The sequence below is a fragment of the Arachis hypogaea genome, chromosome 7, assembly GCF_003086295.3.
Source record: "Arachis hypogaea cultivar Tifrunner chromosome 7, arahy.Tifrunner.gnm2.J5K5, whole genome shotgun sequence".
In the NCBI taxonomy this organism is placed as follows: Eukaryota; Viridiplantae; Streptophyta; class Magnoliopsida; order Fabales; family Fabaceae; genus Arachis; species Arachis hypogaea.
Window position 1 is genome coordinate 66,956,337 of NC_092042.1, and position 23,813 is coordinate 66,980,149.

The 23,813-nt window shown below is 33.8% G+C and overlaps 1 protein-coding gene across 7 annotated transcripts; it reads left to right on the forward strand.

Moving 5' to 3' along the window:
* The first annotated feature begins 20,380 nt into the window (after positions 1 to 20,380).
* Positions 20,381 to 23,214, forward strand: LOC112703316 (myosin-binding protein 7). 7 transcript variants are annotated; one of them, XM_072199538.1, is made up of 4 exons: positions 20,381 to 20,814; positions 21,492 to 21,578; positions 22,131 to 22,270; positions 22,370 to 23,214. In XM_072199538.1, exon 4 carries the CDS (start codon positions 22,564 to 22,566, stop codon positions 23,044 to 23,046), a length of 483 nt encoding a protein of 160 aa, XP_072055639.1. In that variant the 5' UTR covers positions 20,381 to 20,814; positions 21,492 to 21,578; positions 22,131 to 22,270; positions 22,370 to 22,563; the 3' UTR covers positions 23,047 to 23,214. The 7 variants fall into 7 exon arrangements, with proteins under 7 accessions (XP_072055639.1, XP_029143842.1, XP_029143845.1 ...); XM_072199539.1 differs by having other exon boundaries at positions 20,449 to 20,814; positions 22,380 to 23,214; XM_072199536.1 differs by having other exon boundaries at positions 20,669 to 20,814; positions 22,563 to 23,214.
* The last annotated feature ends 599 nt before the right edge of the window (positions 23,215 to 23,813 follow it).

The following is a 23,813-nucleotide window of genomic DNA, read 5'->3' on the forward strand; positions in this document are numbered from 1 at the left end:
CTTTCGAGAAAAGAGCTCAAGATAAAGCAATAATTCAAAGTCTTAATTTCATTTCCATCTATAAATCAATATCCATCATAGCCATCTGGCTCAAGGCATAACCCATAACCAGCCAATAATCAATATTTATCATAGGCATCCAGCTCATGGCATAACCCCTAACTAGCCAATAATCGTTATCAAATACAGTCTTTTTGCTCATGGCATACATCGTACTTCTATCATCACCCTCAACAACTCATACAGTCATCATTAATCTCACTTACTTCATCCACAAGTTATCACATGACCTAGCCCTTTTCATTACTAGGCATACTACAAGGATTTAGGACATAAAGGGTGAGAATGGAGACTTAGAAGTTTGAAATTTGGCATTAACAACTCAAAAATCAACATTTGGGTAAAAACAGGGTCACGCATGCGCGTCGATGCCAAAAAGTACAGCGACGCGTTTGCGTCTCTCACGCGCACACGTTGATGGGAGAAAAACCAAGTGACGCCTACGCGTCAGTCACGCGTATGCGTGGGTGCGTTTTGTGCGTTTTGTGCCCCACGCACAAAACCAGTACAAGTCCCGCACAACTCTCGGGAATTTGGCTTGTCAATTGATCCAGCACATCGACGCGTACACGTCGGCCACGCTTACGGGTGGGATTGCGTTCTGCCAAAAAATTTACTAAGTTAAAAAGCTGCAGAATTCACAATTTCAAACCCCAATATTCCGGCACACATAACTTCTTCTACAAAATTCATTTTTCAACCATTTTTGAACCTTTGGAAAGATCTTTGAATAAACGTTTATAAAAATCACCAATTTTTCCAATGTTCACAAGTCAAATTCATTTCCACTCATCCAAATGACCACAACCCAATCACATTCACATAATTACACTCAACCAAATCGCAACATACCTCATCTATACAATTTCACCCAAAATCATCAAATTCCACACTTCAATTCCTCAAACGTTATTATTCAAGAACCAACCCAATTATTCACACATTCAATATCTAAAATCCATCCAATTAGTCATATCATCACATAATACACACATCAACTTACCTTCCTTACCTTTTTCTGGTCTCCGGCCCAAAACTCACAGCCTCCGGCCCAAATTCACAATTTAATTGCATAATCCATAAACCAATACTCATTATCCAATACATCATATTCGCAACACACCAAACATACAATTTCATACAATTCTCAACCCAATCATTAATTCACACTACATATCAATTATGCACATTAACACCAACCATCCACACAATCCAAACTTAATCCTAGGGCATCTATCCTAGGAATTCTCATCAAACCACAAGATACTTAAATGGAACTTAAACCGTACCTCTTGTAGCCAAATCAATTGAGCCTCTTCTTTGGGAGTCTCCACCAACCTTAGCTCTAAGCCTCACCAAAGCTCCTCAAGAAATACTAACCTCCCAATTGTGCACGAAAATCACCCAATACACTAACATAACCAATTTCACATATATACATTAACCTAGAGTTCATAAAAATGATAAATCACAAGGGTTGAAGGGTTTTTTTACCTTAACCCACTAATGTTTGTGATGAATATCATCCATGGCTCATTCTAGAGCACCCCTAAACAACCAAAATCACAAGATTTCCTCAAAATCTAAACCAATCACGTTTTCAAAGGTAAAAATCAAAACTGGGCAGAGAAGAACAAAATACTCACCACAATACCTAAATAGAATCGAAGAGGTCAAAAAGAGCGACGCGTGGCTACAAACAACTCGTCAATCGGAGTTTCGAAGAGAAAGTTATGGTGATTTGAAGATCAAAGAAAGTTAGGATTTTCTCTCTTCTTCCTCTCTTCACCATGCTGCGCCCCACACCCTTTCTTTTGGGTAAAATGAGATGAAATGCTCATAACTAATGTTTATATATGTTGGGTCTTGGGCCTACTTAAGCCCGGTTCACTTATTTTTGTCTGTTGGCCAAATTTTGGGCCAAAACCTTCAAGATTAGAGCTTTAAATTGCATTTTAAATATTTCTACCTTCTCTAATTAAAATTCCTAATTTCTTAAACTCATTTACTCATAATCAATTTTCTCAGCTGCAGTGCCAAACAAATCTCAGCCGGTACTGCCGGTCAAAATTCCACTGCGCGTTCTTACCTGAAAAACTATGTTTTCTGACTCAGAAAAATTCATTGAATCCAAATATCATATTTAAATTACCAAATTCCGATTGCTAAATTTTCGAACCATATTCGTTCCTATTTAATTTATTATTTAATTAATTACGGTTTGATCGGATTTTGCACCATCGAATCTGGTCCAACCGTCATTCATACTGCTTCAGCATTATTGCATCTCGTCTCTGTCATCGCGTCGCATATGCTAGAAGTCGTTGTCCCCCCTTCAACTCATCTCGTGTTGCTCCTCTGTCGCATAGCCGCTGTTCTGCCGCTGTCGCTGCGTTCGGTCTCAGTCCTGCTTCTTGTCTGCTTCGTCGTGCTTCTGCCACCATCCATCATCGTCATCATTAAGTGAAGAAAGAGAGAGAGAGAGAGAGAGAGAGAGAGAGAGAGAGAGAGAGAGAGAGAGAGAGAGAGAGAGAGAGAGAGAGAGAGAGAGAGAGAATGCATTGCGAAGGGGAAGGAAATTAAAGGGTGGAGGTCGCGGGAGGAGGCGACGCGAAGGGTGAAGTCGTTGCTGTTTCCGCCGTGTCTGAGCTTGAAAAGGGCCGCCAGAGCTGTTACCTCTATCGTTCCTTGCCATCATGTTGCCACTGATTTCTTCTGCCCTCACTCTTGTTCTACTTGACAATCATGCTAAATTTGTGAATGTCCGTCTTTTTTGAATGTTTATAAATAATAAGATTAGACATTGAATTTTTTAATTATGATTTTGGTCTGAATATTTAACAATATTGAGCATTGATATTACTTATTATTGTTTTGGTCTGAATAATTAATCTTGTTCAAATTTCATGATTTTGTTATTGGCTCCTGAAAGTTGAATTTCTTCTGGATTTTTTAATAAAATAGAAGGCAGAATGGCATCATTCATGTTAGTACTACAAAAAAAAATTTTGTGCTCAATCTTGAAAATTTTTGTTATATTTTGAAAAATTTTGTTACTCTTTGTTAAGAATGTGCTAAAATTTTGTTAAAATTTTGTTGAAAATTTTGTTATAAGTTGGAATTAAGGTTGTCAAGTTACTGGTATCTTTAAATTTTATTTGTTCATTTTGATGATCAACTTTTTGTTAAGGAAGGAATAAATTGGTCAACTTTATTTTTAATTCGATGAAAAAAATGAATTGAATTAAGTCAATTGATAAGATCATGATTAGCTCTACTTACAGCTGTTGTGCTCGTTCTTCTTTGCTCATTGTTAGTACTCTAAATTTCATTACATTGTTGTGTTTTTTGTCTTCGTTATTTTTAAATTCAATGAAGGAATAGATGAATTGAATTAACTCAATTAACTAGATGAGTAGATCATTGAATATTTTGCTTAATTTAATGAGTTTTTTTTACTATCTTAATGAGTTCAATAGTGATATAATGACTGATGAATAATAAATTGTTAATATTTGATGAGATCAACGATTGTATTAGATTTTGGTTAATATAATGCTTTAAATTTAGAAGATATTTTAAAATTCATATGAGACTATAATTATGTTTTAGGATTTTTATTTATAATTTATTTATTATTTTATGATAAAACAGTTTTTTCGATTATACCGCAATTAAACCGATTAGACCAATGAACCAGTGACTAAAGTAGTTCAATGATTGGTCTGATTTTCAGAACCTTAGTTATTATATATATTATACAATTAAAGGATTAATACAACAAGGTCCTTGATTAAATTTAGAGATTTATCATTATAATAGTAATCATAATAATGAGAGATGAATCTTTTATAATTTAATCTAAAATATTCTTGGTCATATGATTATTAAAAAGGGCATAGTATAAGTATACTAGATCCATTGGCTAAATTAATTATAGAAACAAATGCATCAGAATTAGGATATGGAGGAATTCTTAAACAAATACCTCATAATAGCTCAAAAGAACAAATAGTAAAATACCATTCAGGAATTTGGAACCAGGCTCAAAAGAATTATGCAACAGTTAAAAAAGAAATACTTGCCATAGTATTATGTGTTTTAAAATTTCAAGAAGATTTATTTAATAAGATATTTTTAATAAGAACTGATTGCAAAGCAGCCCAAGCGTTTTAAAAAATGATGTCAAAAATCTAGTTTCAAAACAAATATTTGCAAGATGGTAGGCTATTACTATTGAACATATAAAAGGAGAACTAAATTCACTCCCTGACTTTCTTACTAGAGAATTTTTGCAGGGAAAGAATAGATCAAAAACCAGCCTCCAGTGAAAATTATGGTCAACCTTTTGACCAAATAAAAGAGAGAAAATTACCAATTACTCCTATACCAGCAAAAACATTATCGTTAAGACCTATGACTATGTCACAGGTTGTAAAAGCATCATCATCATCATTACCTTCTAAGAGCTCTTTAATTACTACAAATAATAAATTCACATTACTACAACCATCTGACCTTTATAGCACTCAACCCTTGAAAGAACAGTTTTCATATTATGAAAAATCCAATCCTATCAGAATATTAGCCATAAAAAAAGAGTGGTTCAAAAAAGATAGAAAAATCCTATACAAAACTATCTTTTCAAATACTTTTCATTATATTCTTGTTAACCCACAAAAAAACAAAAAATTTTATGAATTCATATTAGTAGACACCAGATCTATTGAATTAACACATTATAGGGATCCCAATACCAAACAACCCATTTATTCAAAAATAAAAATCATAAAAATATTATCCTTACAAGAGTGGAAATTATACCCATATCAGTCTAAGAACTTCTCATTAAAATTTGAACCTCAGAGTTATACTTATTGACCACCAAGAGGCATGGAATCATATATTATTTCTATCACCAGGTTCCCATTCCTAGTTTATTTGGTTCAGAAAGGAGATATCATTACAATTTTTCAAATAGTTCTAATCATGGTTCCAAACCTTTGGACCACCTAGAAGTATTTTTTACAAAAGAAGCTAGCTTGGCCTATGAATATTTTAAAAGCAAGTCATTATTTTTACAAGAATATAAATTCATCTCGTTTATAGCAGCCATGGGAATAAGCTAGATTATGACTTAGGAATATGATTAAGTAGCCTATGAAGAATGTCCAAATATACAATACTTAGTGAGAGTAATAAAAATAAAATGGTGGAATAAATATGACATAAATTTGCTAAGAAAAACAGCTATTGATCAATGGTTAACATCACAAAAACGTCCAGCAATAACAGCTTCAAGCACTACTAATGAACAAATAGCCTATAAAAAAGAGATCCAATTCTTAGCTCAGAAGCGACAAATTATGGCAGCTCTAGTAGCAGCAACATCAGAAGAAGATATCCAGAACTCACTACAAGCGATCCAGGTCGTACCACTCGGAGAAGACGAAGACGTCCAATCTAGTCCGGCTCATTATTTTCAAGATTCTCAAGACCCTTTTGAAATGTAATATAAACAACAATAAGAACTGTATATGAGCTCAAGATAAAAAGGCTAGTTAAAAAGAAAATGATCTCGGTAAAAAAAAAAGCAAACAGTAAATATCGGCAAACAGTAAAAAGCAAACAGTAAATGTCGGCAAAACAGTAAATGTTGGCAAACAGTAAAAGCAAACAGTACTATCGGTAAATAGTAACTAAATAGTAATCATTTGAGATCTATAAATATCAAAGGCCTCATTCATTCCAAGGCATCAAATTTTAGAAAGCTCTAAAGCTCTCTCTACTCTCATATCTTCTTACTTCAAAGATTTTTCTAAATAGTTGTAATCATCTTCAAGTTTGTATCAACTTTACAAACAATAATAGTACAAGTTCATCTCTGTAAACATTATTCATCCTTTAAATCTTTTTATTATCATATAATTTTGTTCTTTTATATAATGTCAATATTTCATGGAAGGCTTAAATCTTTAAAGTTAGTTAGAAGAAATATGAAGATTAGAGTATTAACATTAGTAAGAAAGTACTTAGAAATAGTAACTGAATATTTTGAATTAGATCAAAAAATAGAAAAACTAGATAAGAAAATAATCAAAGTTAGAAGATTGTCAAAAAATATTAAAAGCGGTAAAAACCGTAAAAGGCCTTAGAGAAAGTATTAAGAATAAAAGGATTCATCATGTTCAAAAATTGCATTATCTTCATAGACAAAATATGATAACTTTGCAACAAATAGGTCAATCTTTACAAGTTATGCCATCACAAACGCTACAACCTATTTATTTAGTACAACCTGATATATATATATATATATATATATATAACTTTTGAACTAACTCACTCTGAAATTTTCTAATAGTTATAATTACTACATATAATAGTTATAATTACTACATATTTGTCAATAGGATATTTTAAAGAACATGGTAATAAAGTTTCTTTTGACTTGCGACTATCATAGTAATTAACAATATATTTATTATACTTTGATTTCGGACACCTAATGTCCTAAGGTGCTAGTTGAATGAATATTGGATATAATTTAAATACTTGTAAAATTAATAATTAGTCAATAAAAAAATTATCACCTTCCACTACAAATTTTGAACTCTATAATTATAATGATTATAATAAATAAAACATTGACCAAGAAAATTAAATAAATAAAAAAAATAATTCGACTTCATAACCCGGTTTGCCATGAGATATTGAAATCCTTCCATGAAATCTTTTTAGATTATTGTTGTTGGTGTTTGAATTGAATTTTAGTTTGGATTGGTGGCATTTGTGGGATTTGGGACAAGGGGCTAGTGGGCATATGGAATTTGGCTGGGGAACCGGGTGGTGATGGTGTGGATTGGATGATGGTGGTGGTTTGGTGGATAGTGAATGTTATTGATGATGAGGGAAGGTGCGTCAGCAGAGGAAAGGTTTAGATAAAGGTAGAGGGTGGTGATAATAATGGAGTGATAAGGAATAAATTTGTTCTTAAGTAATTTTAATGAGTAAATGGTCAAATTAGACCATAAAAATTATACTATTTTAAAATTAGTCTTTAATTTTTTTTAATCAAATCTATCTTTAAAAGATTTTAAGTTAATTACGTTAGTTTTTCTGTCACTTTTTTTATTAACAGCATTCACAAAAGTCAACTTGACCGTTAAGTTACATAAATAATGTTTTTAAGTTAGAGGAAGAATTAAATTAAATTAAATTAAAAATTGAACAAAAAACCTTAAAAAATGGAAAATTTACCTTTATATTCCAATCGAAAAACAAAATTAAAGGATGGTTGTTTTCTCACCGGGCATCCCTTTGAGCTGCTACATTTGTAGTATCCTTTCAAGTAAGGAGAGCTTTTTTTGGGTTTCTAGCCGTACTTCCTTCATGCCCATGAATTTGAGGATAGTGGAGTGTTGATTTTCCCTTTTTGCCTTGACCCTTCCCCTTCTTTATTCTGATATGTACTGCCCTTTTCTCTAAGCCTTGCCTGCTTTAATTCACCAACAACCATTACAACAAACCCATCCGACCTTATCATATGATAAATTTTTGTATGAGGTATTCTATTAAACATCTTATACGCATTAGGCTTAACCCATCAAACCTTAACCTATGGTAAAATCTCAAGGCTTCAAGCAGAGAAGAGCTTCTTGCATATTCTTTGAGCATAGTGTGGTAAAGTACATCGAGCTTGTCGTGGTTGTCAACGGTGTCAAAGACATATGAGATTTTGGAGATGTTGTCAAACCTGTAGAATAAGTACTAATGGTAGAAGCCGTTCTTGATGACAAGGGGAAGCTAAGGGATTGGCAGAGCTTGATGACAATTGCAAATCTTTAGGAGAACCAAAGAAACCACCTAGCCACCAACGATGGAAAATGCATGCATCACAATAAATGGTGCGAAGTGCATCCTGATAGGCAGAATGAAATCTTGAGCGATGCGGCAATGAAGGCCCACGAGATGGTGCTACAGTGGCTATGGAGTTTCAGGGAATAACGACATCCGTAACTATTCAGGCAAGAGTTGGTGGCTATAGAGTTTCAATACTGAGGAACAGAATTAGTAAGGGAGAAGATGGCTAATGGATGGGGTTTTTGGGGCGGGTGGGACTGGGTGGATTGGGTTTAGGTCTTTAATTTGTTGGGTAGCCCATGAAAAAAACAACGTCCTATTATATGTTGAAATGTAACTTAACGTGTCATGTTAGCTTCCGTTAACACCATCAGTAAAAAAACTGACGAAAATACTAACGTGACTAACTTAAAATCTTTTAAGGATGGATTTGATTAAAAAACACTTTCGTCGACTAATTTGGAGATCGTATGATCTTTCAAAGATGAATTTGATCATTTACTCTAATTTTAACTCTCTTAAAAATAAGATTATATACTTTGGCCAAAATGTCCTTTTTATTATGGGTTTACATTATCCTTCAGAAAAGTAAATAGAAATAGATTGGGTATTTACTCATACATTGAAAAATTAATATATTTGGATAGTGCAAAGTATATTTTTATTTTTGAAATTTGTTAAAAATTTTAAAAATATTTTTAGATATTATTTTATTTTAATTTTGTCCCAAAAATTTTCTATTTACATTAAATATACCCTTGGTGACTAATTTTTTTTGAAAAAGATAGGATCAATTTAACAATAATTTTACAAAAACAACTTTTAACACAAGCAAATCAGGCATAGTTGTCATGCATTATTACTGAAGTGATCTTAAAATTTTTAAAAATTCAATTGTCACGGATATATTTGATGCGAATTGAAAATCTTAGGAATAAAATTGAAATAAAATAAAATATTAAAATATTTTTAAATTTTTAACAAATTTCAAAGACAAAATATATTTCATCCATTTGGATAAAATATATGAAAATTAGATATTATTTATAGTTATAAGATTCACAAAGTTATTAATAATACAAGGACAACTAAGTTTGGCTATTTTTTTATATGGAAAAAATATTAGTGTTTTTGTTAAAAATGGGATTATTTGGTGTAATTATAGGTGAGTAGATTTTGTAGGTAAAAAGTCAATACGTGGAGGGCGTGTTGAACACATAGCAACATCTTGACCAACACATGGGAGGCATATTGAAATACGTGGAGAGTATGTTAAATAATTTCCACAACACCGTAATTCTCTTCAAATGTTAATATTCAACCAAAATACTATCTCCATTTCTATATTAAAAATAATTTTCGACTAAGTTTGGATAATAGTGTAAAACCATTTTATATCGGATAAAATTCATTGTTTCTCACTATTGTATGAACTTTGTTTTAATTTATACTTCACTTTTTTTTATTTCAGTTTCTTACAAATATTTTAAGATAATGTTAAGTTATCCTTTAATTTAAATTATCAATTTATTCCTTATACCTTCTTTCACCACTATCCGCACCCTCCTCCAGCCCTATCCTTTCTTACAACCGCCACAATCATCATTGGACCACTACCAAAAGCCAATTCATACCACCAAATCTCAAATTAAAAGAATCTCCAAATTCAAATCCGTGATTTTTTTTTGGTCTTTTACAATAATACAACACACTCACACACACCACACTACACTATATGGATCTTTTTTTCCACTAGTGAGATTTAAATTCGGATATAGTTGTTTGAGAAGCATATAAGATTCCACTTAAACCAAACCTTCAACCACAACTAGGGATGGCAACATGTACCCTATCCGCGAGTATCTAACCCGACTTGTAACACCTTTACTATCAGAATGTCACGCTTTCGGCTGCGCCACTCTGATAGCGAAAAGTATTACGATGACTTCATATATTTAATAATAAAATAGGAGCTTTTGACTCGAAACGGTATCGCTGTTTTCTTAAAAAAACAAAAATAATTTTCAATTGAAAATAAATAAGCATATACATATATACAAAATTTTTTACTCAAACAACTTACAAATATTATATACATACATGTTGTTACAGTCACGACTCCTATCACTCTTACAAGAATATAATAATAAAGACGAGGGGAAGTCTATAACATATGTATAGAAACAAAAACAAAATATCTAAGAATTTAACAAAACTCTGCAAGCTTCCTCGTCCGTCATGAAAAGATAAAATTGTAGGGGGTAAGAACATTGTCCTCGAAAGGGTTCTCAGTAGAGGATTTAAGAATTGTCATAAAAAGATACGTATATAGAGAAGAATTGATTTCAAGGTAGTGATTATCGTTCATCTTATGAATCTTTTAAAAACCAACGGCTAATCATCCAAAACCTTTTCAAAAATCAATATTTAATTATCCAGAAAATCCAAAACATTTCTTTTCTTATAAGAAAATCTTAAATCAGTTTCCTATGCTGTATGAATGGCTAACCTGTTCCATGCATAGGTTCATTTAGTCTATGTTGAACCAGTTTGATTTTTCATACTTTACTAAAACCTCAATCAGAAACCAATCATGGCCCCTAGCTCAAGCAACTCAATCCAATCAACAATCAAATCATCACATTAGAAAAACAACCCTTAGCTTCACCACTACCAGCATGAGAAATCTCTCAGTTGCTCACATACAATACAAATAAGGAAAACACAGATAGGATGCAAATACAACAAGTAGGGCAAATAGCAGATAAGCATAGTTAAACAAATAGGTAAACTAAAACAATGCACACCCAAGCAAAACATACAAATGCATATGATTTATGCCTGTCCTATGGCTGATGATATCATCTGTCGGTTACATAGCCAACCCGACATGTCCTAGTAACTAACCGTGGATAGTCCCGCTATACGCGCATCCCCAAGCTCAACAATATCCATAGGAGAGACAAAATCCCAAGCTCAAATTTATAAATGGGGAAGCTACCCCAAGCTCATATTCATGTATATATATATATATATATATATATATATATATATATATATATATATGCTCATGGAAAAACCCAAGGAGTTAAAGTACCCGATCACGTCTTATGTACAGAGGGTCAACAATTTGTCTCAATTTTGCAAGTCACATATACTTGAGTTCATTATTTATCAGTATCATTATGATCATCAATTCATTCTTTTTTAAGTAAATCACTTCAAACGAAGCCTCCAATTTTTATAAAAATATCGGCAGCATCTTCTCTAAAATTCAGACTCTGCTATCCTTCTCGAATCCCATCCAAACATTCCTCAAACCCTTCTCAATCATTTTCAAGTAGAAAATCATTTTCAATAATCAAACTATTTCCAAATATCAAATCCTTTTCAAATTTGTTTTAAACTAAATTCCGATATCAGATAGGTTCAATATTAAACAAATTTCAATATTAAATCTCTTCCGAACCAAACCAAATCCAATATTAATCTTTTCTAAAATCAACTCATTTTTAATAACAAAACATTTCGAAACCTCAAGAAAACTAATTTGGCAACTGCCAATTTAACAAAATCAATAACTCAAAATATTCAACCTTTTCAAACAGTCAATAATTTCACCAGACAAACAATTAAAATCATCCAAGACAATTCAATTCTGTCCATAAAACTTACGAAATCACAAAAATATACTTTTCGCATTAATATCGACTTGTAACAACTCTTGAAAGTCAAATAAGTTTAAGAAAAGTGCCCCTACCTCAAATAGTCGAAACTCAAAAGCTATACAGCGCGTCAAAAATCCCTTTTTCTCGACTCGCAACAACGCCAGCCACAACCACAATTCCAGACCATTTCCGCGGCAACAATAGCGACTTCAAACAAGAACTACAAGAACCGCAACTCAAACCTATTTTACCAAAAGCTCATAATCTTCACCAGACTCATAACAAAACACATATTCACTAGCGGTAAGGGTTTCAGGGCAAGGAAACTCACTGTACTTAGAGAAGAACAAAGATCGGAGTAACAGCGGCTCCCGAGGCGACTTCTGGCGGTCACAACCACGCTCCCAACGACCGCAGACACGGCGGTGTAGCTCAGAACGGTGAGCAGTGGCTGGTCCTAGTAGCAGCGACGACCACAAGATTCCATCCTCTCTTTCTCGCATCAGGTCCTCGTGGTGGCTCGATGGCAACCCGATGGTGTTAGCCTCCATCAATAGCAGTGGCGGCGACTGGCGTGACGGCAGCGATGATGCACAGTGGCAGCAGGGACATCTTCTCTTTGCGTCTGGCTTTCTGCACAGCCATCCTCCCTCGAGTGTGGCGCTCTCCCTCTGGACAGCAATGCATCCCCGTAGCTCCATGGATGGTGATGTAACTTCAACGGCGGCGAGCCCGTAGCAGCAACGTGATGCTCCTCCGTTTCTCTCTCTGTCTCTCTCTCTCTCTCTCCACGTGGGTGGCTAGCACGATAACAAGGGAGCGTAAGGGAGGTGTGCGAGGCTGAGTGTGGATGTTAAGAGGAAAGTCCATGTGTGTGTGCTACGGTGTGGAGGGAAAGGGAAATTGGGGGGGTGGGGTTGGCAGCTGCTCATGGAAAAAAAATGGGAAGTGTGGCAGTGAGTGTGGGTAGGGGTTAGGGGCTGCTTAAATTTTCAGACCAAATAACATTATTAGAGTTACTCTTGACACCATATCTAGCCATCCAATTCGCAACTCTATTTGCTTCTCGGGACACCCACTCAACGTGAACAAGCCAAGGACGAGATAAAAGCTCCTGAATCTTATGAACCAAATCTGTTACTTCAGATGAATACCCACTTGTAAGCTCATGCATGATGGGCAGAATGTCAAGGCAATCCGTTTCACATATAATATCCCTCAAACCACAATCCCAAGCTAAAACCAATGATGGAGGAAAAATGTCGGTAAAGATTTTTCATAAAAATAAGCACGTTGTAAGTATAGTTCTAAACCGACAATTAAACCTCAATCAAATTTAAATTGTTTGTCACCTAAGCAAACCCAATAAAATTAACCGAGGTATTTAAACTTCGGGTCGTCTCTCAAGGAATTGCAGGGAAGTATGTTACTATTGGTTATGGGAAAGTATTTTTGGGGTTTTTAAATGTTGAACAAGGAATGTAAATGACAAAGAAGTAAACTAACAATTAAGAAAAGTCCTATCAAGGATTGAGAATTGGAATTCCTATCCTCATTATCATCCTCCAATTATGATGGTAATTGCCTTTTGCTTTCACTTAGTTAACCTCTAACAATGAAGAAAAGTCAAGTGAGCAAAATCAACTTAAGGTCACAAGTTCTAATCAAAGAGCAGATTTAGTGAAGTTTAAGCCAACTAGCAATTTTCAATTACCAATCAACAAAAGAGCTTTGATAACTCAAGAGTCTTTAATTGATCAATCCAAGTTAAGAACAGAAAAATCTAATTTAAAACCCAACCAAGTATTTTATCAAACAATTGGAAGGCGCAAAATGAAAATGTAGAAAATTAACAAGGAATATTAAATCTAAACAACCAATTGCAAACATCAATGACTAACAAATAAAAATAGAGGAACTAACAAAATAAAAATAAAGGAACATAAATTGCATTAATAAAAATTGAGAGTAACATATGAACTCGTAAACTAAATTAGCAAAATAACTATAGCAATACAACTATAGCTAAAACAACTAAATTAGCAAAATACGCGTCATACCATGCGTGCGCGTCACCTAACTGCAATACAACTATAGCAAATTGCATATCATTTTGAAGCCCCGGATGTTAGCTTTCCAACGCAACTGAAACCGCCTCATTTGGATCTCTATAGCTCAAGTTATGATTGATTTAGTACGAAGAGATCCGAATGGACAACTTAGCAATTCCTTCAATTTCTTGTATTCCTTCCACTTTTGTATACTTCCTTTCCATCCTCTAAGCCATTCCTGCCCTATAAACCCTGAAAACACTTAACAAACATATCACGACATCAAATGGTAATGAAAGGATTAAAATTAGAAAATTTAAGGCCAAAGAAGCATGTTTTCAATCATAGCACAAAATTAGGAAGGAAGATGTAAAACATGCGAATTCAATGAATAAGTGTGAGAATAATGGTTAAAATCTACTAAATTAAGCACAAGAAAAACCTTAAAATGGGGTTTATCAACCAACCCCCTCCAAGCAGCAAATAATTCACATCTGATGATAGACCATGGGGGAATGCTTCCAGAGCAGCCCGAGATCCAATCTCCTTAGAATCTCTAATAATACACCCAAATTCCACTAAATTTTAATCCAGATACAAGCTTGCATCACAATTAACTTTAAAACTGTTGCCTACCGGTGGTTCCCAACACAGGCAATTTCGAAGAGACCTAAAGGCATTGTTTCAATTCCTGTGAACTTGTAAGTCATTGGCAGTAATTCTGGCCAAGGCAACAACCTCGTGGTCTATCCAAGGGTTGTCAATATTGAATATGTCATTGCACCTATGTCTCCATACCCACCAAAGTCCTGCACCAAAAGATGCCTCATTTTTAGCCGTCGAGTCCAGGATACTAGGATCCAACATATGCCAAATTGCCTTTGATCATTCACAGTCTCTAAGGCAATGCTCCATAGTCTCCTGCGCCTTGTTACATCTCTTACACATATCTGAAGAAGCTAAATGCCACTTGAATCGAAAGGTCTCAGTTGGTAGAGCATCATATAAGCCAAGCCACATAGTAAATTTGAATTTCTTTGGAATTTTTGTATTCAACAACCAGTTCCAGTTACTATTGGCATTCCAATTTAAAGTTTTCTCTAATAACCATCTATAACCCTCCCTTGCACTATGCTTTTTTGTTGCTGTAGGCCACCACTCCCAGTGTGGCTCCAACTCAGTCGAACTAGGATATCTCAGACCACAAATAGACTGCTTAATCTCATGTGGAATAGGCGTGGTGAGACTATCAATCTCCCAAGACACTCATTTCCACAAGTCAGCCACTATGAAATCTGATTCAGAAATATGTACATAAGGAACAAGGTTGCAAAGCTTACCAAAAGGAGTCAACTCATCATACCAAACTGATTTGTAGACATCCCTAATATTCCAATGAAGCCCTTCCTTGAGATGCTCATAGGCACTAACAATGTTCTTCCAGGTAGCCGATGAAGAATTTCTATTGTTTTCGTTCATACCAGATTAATTCCTGAAATATTTATGCTTCAAAACCTGCACCCACAACTTCTCACTATTATTTAGACAATCCCATACTAACTTTCCTAGAAGCGCCATGTTAGCACAGGAAGTATCCCTAATACCCAATCTTCCTGCCCTTTTAGGAGTTATGACGACCTCCCAATGGACCAGAGGCAGCCCTTTGCTAGTCACTTGGCCTTTCCACAAGAACTGCCTCATCAAGGAATCAATTTTATTATATGCATACTTTGGGAGAAGAGAAATTTGCATTTTATAAACCGGGATAAAGGCCATAACCGATTTAACAAGATAAAGCCTCCCTGCCTCATTCAGCAGGCATCCTTTCCAACTGGAGAGCTTCCTTGAAATTTTTTCAATAACCTCCTGAGCCGTCTTCCTGGAAGCTCTGGCATGACCAATGTTAATTCCCAAGTATTTACCCAAATCATTGCAGAACCGGACCCTGGAACACTGGGCCTTTGACTTATGAAGATTTACCTTCAAACCTGACCCTCTAGAAAACAAGTCTAGGCAATGCATAATCTCTATTACTTGAGCTTTCGATGCCTTACAAAAAAGCAAAAGATCATTTGTAAACATCAAATGATCATTTGCAAACATCAAATGAGAGAGTCGTGGTCTGTTCCTAGAAACCGCTACCGGGTTCCACAAACCTTGGGAAACTCTATGAGAGATAAAGCAGGCAAGCATTTCCATAAAGATTACAAATAGATAAGGAGACATGAGATCTCCTAGCTTCAACCCTCTCTTTGGATTGAAATTTTGGAGCATGTTCCCATTCTATAAAACTGCCAACGAAGAGGAAGTCACACAATTCAATATAAGATTAATGGTAGCCTTTGGAAACCCAAACCGGACCAAAGTAGCTTCAAAAAAATGTCAGTCTACCATATCATAAGCTTTTTCCAAATCAATCTTGAACGCCATGGTCCCCTTTTGAGACTTGGTGTTCCTCATGAAGTGCATAATCTCCTGAGCAATGATAATATTATCTGTGGTTCCTCTTCCTGGAATGAACCCTCCTTGCAAAAGACCAATGATCTCCGACAGGAAAGGTCTGAACCTATTAACTAGAACCTTTGTGATAATTTTATAAATTACATTACATAAGCTAATAGGCCGAAACTCCCGTAAGGAAGAAGGAACTTCCACTTTAGGAATTAGAACAACGAGAATATCGAAAATAGCCGCATTCATTGGCTCACCCTCAAAGGCTCACTTGACCAGTCCACACACATCATTGCTAAGAGAGTCCCAGAACTCTTTATAGAAAATTGCTTGAAATCCATCTGGCCCTGGGCTTTAAACGAACTCATGGTTATCACAGCTCTTTTAACCTCTTTAAACCTCACTGGTTCCACTAACTTTTGACAAGCTTCAGTACTAAGAGACGGGCAAGAAAAAGGTCCCATGGCGTCCAGGTCAATACCCTCCCTTGCAGAAAAGAGTTTTTGAAAGAAAGAATTTGCCGCCATTTCTAGAGTCGAAGTCTCCGTGGTCTAAGTCTTATCCTCCAAAAACAACCCATGAATTTTGTTCCTCTTTCACTTGATAACATTCTACAGATAAATTTTTTTTTGTATTTCTGTCTTCACATCTCACCCATTGTTCTCTAGATTTTTGATACCACAATAGCTCTTCTTGAAGAAGGACAGCATTCAGCTCCTGATGCAAAACTTGCTCTTTAATCCTAAGCTGTTGATCCTCCTAACTCTCCATAATAATCTGAACGTCATTCAAAAGCCTCTCCAGCTCCCTTTTCTTAACAAAAATTTTGTCAAAAACCTTTTCTTAACCCATGCCTTTGATCTCAACGAAAATTCTCAATTTGAGTAAACTATCATTGACGCTTAAATCAATCCCAACAAAAATTCTTAATTCGAGTAAACTATCATTGACACTTAATCATCCAACTTTTTTGATAAATTTAATGGCCCTAGCTCAACAAAAAATAAAAAATAAAAATTTTGATCCTTTAAAAATTATTCCAATTTGAAAAATACACTTTCTTTTTTCACAAGTGAAAAAGTTACGTATGCATTTTATTCAATTTTTTAATAATATTTAAATGATTATTTAAAAAGTACTTACAAAATCTAAAGATAAAATTCACTTTCTAAAACTCTATATTTCTAAATTTTTTATTATTTTTTAAAGTTAAGAATGACACTCAAACCTAAAATTTTTAGATAAAAATAAAAATTATACTATTTAAACTATAACTCGTTAAAATAAAAGAAACCGTCAATATATATCCACTTAGCGTAAAGTTATAAAATTTGGCATACTAAAGAATATTATTTTTTAAGGTTTAATTACTCTGCGAGTCCCTATAGTTTCACTGAATTTTCAATTAAGTCTCTATACTTTTTTTCTTTTCAATTGGATCCCTATACATTAAATTTTTTCAATTAAATCCCTGCCGTGAAAATACCGTTTAAGATAACAGAATATTCTGTTTTAAAAATGAATGTTCTCCTATTTGGGTTAGATATTCTAATCGGACATATCTCTATTTTTTAAAATACCCAAAAAATCCTTGACATTTTGTCACAAAGAAAAACAAAACCCTAGCCAGCCCCTAATTTTCTCTCTGAAAATCGTGTAAAGTGCGTTTCTCCTTCGTGGGTCTATCGTCTTCATCCATAGACTTCGGCGTCTTCATCCATAGCCGTCGGTCCGTCATCTTCATCCAAAGCCTCTGTCGGTCTCTGAAGATCTGCACTGACTGATCCGTTGAAGCCCTGTCTGCCACTCGGCGAGCCTCGCCTCACGTTTCTGCGCCTCGCCTCGCCTTGCTGCCTGTACACTCGATCTGCCAGAACAGGTGAGTGAATTTTTGGTTGTACCATATATTAAGGTTGTACGCTTTGTGCCTTCAATTATGAACCATATATTCTTTACCACAAACGCACACACAGCAACAATTTTGTTTTACTATTATAGAGAAATGAATTACAAACTGTGATATTCAATGGATAATTTTAGAGTTTGCCATAGGTAAGCTTTATTGCTATTCTCAAATGCAGATCAATACACAAAAAAATTGATTATAGTTGTCCAATTCTAAAAATTGGCAACACCTTTAGTTTATTTGTTCACTACAGTTGTCCAATTCTAAAAATATATGAATATATGTGATGAATTGACATATGAATTAGTTTTGCTAATTATGAATTTTGTTTATTGTTGATTGTTGTTAGTGTGATGATGCTGGTTTCTTAGAATTTTTTTTAATGTAGTTGTCGTTCTTGTTGGAGCTTTTGAGGTTGATGTTTTCAACTGGTCTCCCTTTGCTCCAAATGGCATAAAAAACATATTTACTGGAGCTACTATAGTCTTCTTTGCTTATGTTGGATTTGATGCAGTTGCCAATTCTGCCAAAGAATCTAAGAAACGGCAGGTATTTTATCTTGTGACTTGAAAATTTCTCCAGTGAGTTGTGAATTTGCTAGATGTCATATATTTTACCGGATGAAGAGGCATTAGATAGTATGTATTATTTTGTTTTAAGTAGTTACTGCCACTGTTGTTTTAATGCTTTATTACTACTATGACTATTACGAATAATTATTGATATCATCATTGCCAATAAGAACAAGTCATTCTGTAAATGTGCTTATACTGCTGTATATCTGTGTAACAAAGCTTCTATCATAAAATAATATATGGATTTGCTACAACTAATTGAAAGTCTTGTATTCCATTCAAAGTTTTTCTCCTCTTCTATTCTCATAAATCAATGCACCAAACTTAGTTAGAGATGGTCTTCGAGCTGCATTCCCTTTCTTTTATATTGAGCCAAAAAAGTATGAGAAGGTGCTAAGGAAGTACTTCTTTAAGGAAAAAGGACCAATAACCAATATAGACCCAATTGGCCATTCACCTATTATTGTTGTCACGTATGTCAGGAATCCCTGAAGAAGATTGCTCCCACTTGAATGAATGTTTCCCTGGCAATGAAGAAGGATCGTGAAACAGATAAAGCTTTAGGATGGGTGCTTGAAATGTAATAATTGTCCTCTAGATTCAAGAGAAACTTTTTTTTAATGAATTTTTCCTGTCATGAATTCACACAAATGTAAAATATTACATGATCATAATGAATACTTGAATGATAGAAACTCAATTTTATATATACTTATTTCTATTATTTCTATTTCATTTTATCCATTCTTTCTTTTAATGTTCTTAAGGTATTTTAAAAGTAAAAAAACAAAAAAAGAGAATGTATTTTTGATACAATTTGTATATAAATAAGTAAAAGAATTATAGTGACAACATAAAAGGGATTATAAGAATATCTTTCATGTCGTAGAATCATCAAATAGGCATTATAGGAATATCTTTCATTAAATATTTATAGTTTCATCGAATTTTCAATTAGGTCGCTATATTTTTTTTCAATTGGGTCCCTAAGACTATACAAGTAATTTCACAATTCACTAACAGTTTTTTGACATTTAACATTAACAGGGACTAAATTGAAAAAAAAATAATGTATAAAGACCCAATTAAAAAGAAAAAAGTATAGGGACCTAATTAAAAATTCGGTGACACTATAAGAACCTGCAGAATAATTAAACCTTTTCTTAAATGGCATGCATTAAATTACCTCAAAATATAATTTCTATATTTCTCTTTAGAGTTTGTCACCATATATTTTGTACATTTTTGTCAACGAAGATAATCTTGAAGGGATCAAGATGTTATTTTTTTAATATATTTTATCAAATTTGAATTTTTTGAAGAACAAAATAGTAGTTTATTCTTCCTGTGCACACTTTAAACAAAACCAATTTACTATTAGAGATAAAAATATATCGAAAAAGCATTGTTTTAGTCCATAATATTTTAGTCAAATCTAAGTTTTATCCTTAACATTTGAAATTTATTATTTTTGTCCGAAAAGATTTTAAATAGATATAATGTTGGTCTTATCATTAAATATGGAAAAACACTTAACATTATTGCACTACAAAAAAAATATGTTTTAGCGACAAACTTTTAGTGGCAATAACATAATGGCCACTAATTTCTTAATTTAAATTATGTTTTTGTGGCAATTATATATTTGCCATTATTATTATATGTTATAGCAGCCATTATTACTATTGCCATAAAATTATTATCTTTTTCCACTTTTAATTTTAATTTTTTTAAATTATTATAGTGGCCATTATCATTATTGCCGCTACACTTTTATTATTATCCTTTTTTTATCTTTTTTTTCCTAAATTAAATTGAAAAACGGAAAGAGAGAAAAAGTAGTGAAAAACCGAAGAAAGAAAAATATCTTCACTGCTTAATTCGCGTAATTCTTCCATCACCGATCACCACCGCCGTAACCGTTGCCATCGCCGACAGCCGCCGCCCATCAACCTACTCCTTGGATCGGACTTCGTTTCCGTTCAATCTGCCTCAGATCCGCATCGCTGTCATCGTTTTTTGTCTCAAATCTAGGTCGCCAAGGTCTTCCAGCCACCGTTGTTGCTCTTGTCGCAACACCATACCTCCGCCTTGCACCGCCGCCGTTATTGCAGAGTCAAAAAGTGCAAAGCGCAGAAACACGTGCGTAGTGAGTTGAGTTCATCGCAGTGATGAGCTTCATCTTCGATTCTCAATCAGATTCAAATTTCAAAGCATATTCTTACCTGCATATTGCATAGGTTAGTGAGCTTTTTCTTTTTCTTTAAGCTTTCCGCACTTTTGATGATTCATGTGTGTTTGTCTCCCTTACCTGTTCGATGAAATTCCTCATTCATACTCTGCATTACCAACTTCTATGTATTCTAAAATCTCACCACAAATGATTAACAAGTAACAAATTCGTCTCTTACCAGATATTAAAAAAATAGATATATTACTATTACTTCATTTTTAAAACTGTTATTATTGTATTATTCACATGTTAGATTGAGCTGAATCGATTGATTACAGGTAGAAATAAAGTTATATTACTGCTAATGTTCACATGAATTTTGTAATCTTTGAAGCTACCAGTTGTATTTTACAGTAAGATTAGAACACACGATTTTCATTTAGCTTTCTCAGCTTTGCTACAATTTTTCATAGTCCAAAATCTAGATCCCTCAGCTCTCTTTTGAGGTGGACCTAATTTTTGGAGCTATTTCAGTTGTTATTGGGATTTTTTGTGACTAATGATGATTTTAGTATCAATATCGGTGACGTCGATGCAGTTGATCCTGTAAGTATTGCAACATTCAAAATTTTATTCTAAGAGATAAGATTTGTTATTTTCTTGGTGAAACTATATTTTGTAATTTTATTTTGGTGAGATTTGTACAACATGATAAATAAATCAGAAAATCAATTTGCACTTCAGAGGAGGAAGAATTTTTGTTGCTGTGATTGAAGACTTGCTTGCAAAAGGAATGAGAAATGCTCAAAATGTAATCGATATTGGTGATTTGTGAGTAACTTCAATTTAGAATGTTTTTCTTTTTTAACATTAGTGATATGCTCCAGCTTTGGAATCTTATGCCTATCACAAGAGGAATACTTTGTCTGCATGATATAAGTTTAAGTACTTTGCCTATCACAATTTTATTCTAATATTAATGTGTTTGTTATGCATGGTCTCGCAATTGAATTTACTCATGAACATTTAAAGTTTTGCCTCTTTTGATTTGGCTTGTCATAATATAGGTTTTAGTTCAAGTACTTGTAAAAATGCTATCAGTTAGATCTAAATTTGCAAATTAATTTAATTTAATTGGTTTTATTAGATGTTTCATTATGATAAAGAATGGTTAGCCATAACAAGAAAGTTTAACTCTATATTCCCGCTGACACCCAAGGGTGCTGACACCCAAGGGTGCAGATTTCAGGTGTGTGCATTATAGAAACCTTAAATAACGCATATAATTTGAGTGCTCATTTAAAATCATATTTGTCCTGCCGTTCCCCCTCCCCTCCTACCAAAGTTTAAAAAACTAATAATTTCTATTTGCATTGGTGACAGAGGTGTGAATCTTGAGATGGATGATTGTTGCCAATGGGTTAGAAGCAGGTTACAACAAAGAGGGTGCAAATCTTTTGAATTTGTTAAAACTGCTCCGTGTTATGATCCTTCTCAATCCAATTTTCATGGTTCTTTTGCTGGTATTTCTTTGTTTTCCATTGTAAACTCCAAATTAACTATAGTTCACCTTGATCTTTGGTTAAAGATGATATCCTAATATCATTTATTCTTTCTGCAAGTTGTCTTCAGAATCTTCAAACAGAATCTCTTTTACATTTTCTTGACCTTCCATACCTCCTTGATAAGAATCCTGAACCAACTGACTTGTCACCTTATCCTTCTTGCTCCATTGGAAGAAGTAAACTTTAGCCTTTTTTTATTGTCATCGTCTCATATGGGAAGCCATTCTTTGTCTTTTATATGAACATGTAGAATGGTTGAAACTAGAACGGCGTCTCCGATGGCGGATGCTAATATAACAGCAATGAAGGAAACACATCGAGCCCAACAAACTCCTCTGCAGCAGCTACATGCAGAGTTGGATCAGGAAAAAGAAGCCTCTGCTACTGCAGCCAACGAATCTATGGACATGATACTTCGTCTACAAGACGAAAAGGCTGCCGTGAAGATGGAGGCAAGTCACTACAAGAGAATGGCAAAGGAGAAGATAGGTCATGCTGAGGAAACTCTTGAAGTCTTTGAAGAGCTTATGTATCAGAAGGAGATGGAAATTACTGCTCTTGAGGTCCAAGTATTGGCTTACAAACAGAAGCTTCTGGCATTGGGAGTAGATATCAATATCAATGAGCTTGAATTCCCTCGTGATCTTCTTCTTAATAGAAGTGAACAAAATGGAGAAGATGATCAAAGTAGCTCTAAGACAAGGTTTCTATCATTACCCCTATTTGCTCTATAAGGTGCAACTTTAGATCATTGCTAACACTCATATTGCTACATTGATACAACATAGCTATAGGCTTGTAGCATTTTTTGTTGTTTAGATTTGTAATATGATTTATTACTTTTCAAAAGAAATTTGTGAATTAATATTTTGAGTTTAATGAAATATCTCATTTTGTAGTAATTAATTTTAGTATATTTATATTATGCATAATAATAATAATTGTTGAAAAAAATAATTGAAATTCTAAAAAAAAAATAAATAATTGCCTCTAAGAAAATGAGTATAATATAACTAAAAAAGTCTTAAGATTTTAGCGGCAATAGTAATGGCAACTAAAAGTGAATAATATTACAATTTTAGAATTATTTTTAGTGGCCATATAAATTGCTGGTAAAATGGATTTTGGCGGCAATAGTAATGGCCACTAAAAGTGAATAACATTGCAATTTTATAATTACTTTTGGTGGCCATATAAATTGCCAAGAAAATGGCCGCTAAACCTTATATACTTTTTGCGGCCATTAAAAAGGTCTTTACCGGCAAATGTTATAATTGCAGCTAAAATTTTTTAGTGACAACGCATAAGACGGTTAATATCTAATTGCCGGTAAATGTATTAGTGGTTATTTTTATTGCCACTAAAAGTAAAATAAATAGCCGCTAAAAATGATTTTTCTTGTAGTGCATGTACTGTAAAAATATTATTGATCAAATAATTTTCTCTCTTACTGTACGAGTATTTCAATAATGCTGTGATTTTAGAGGTAAGGAAAAGGCTA

What these genes read in the sequence shown, in the direction of transcription:
- LOC112703316 (XM_029288009.2), top strand. Translation starts at nt 22,564, where the DNA reads ATGGTTGAAACTAGAACGGCGTCTCCGATGGCGGATGCTAATATAACA.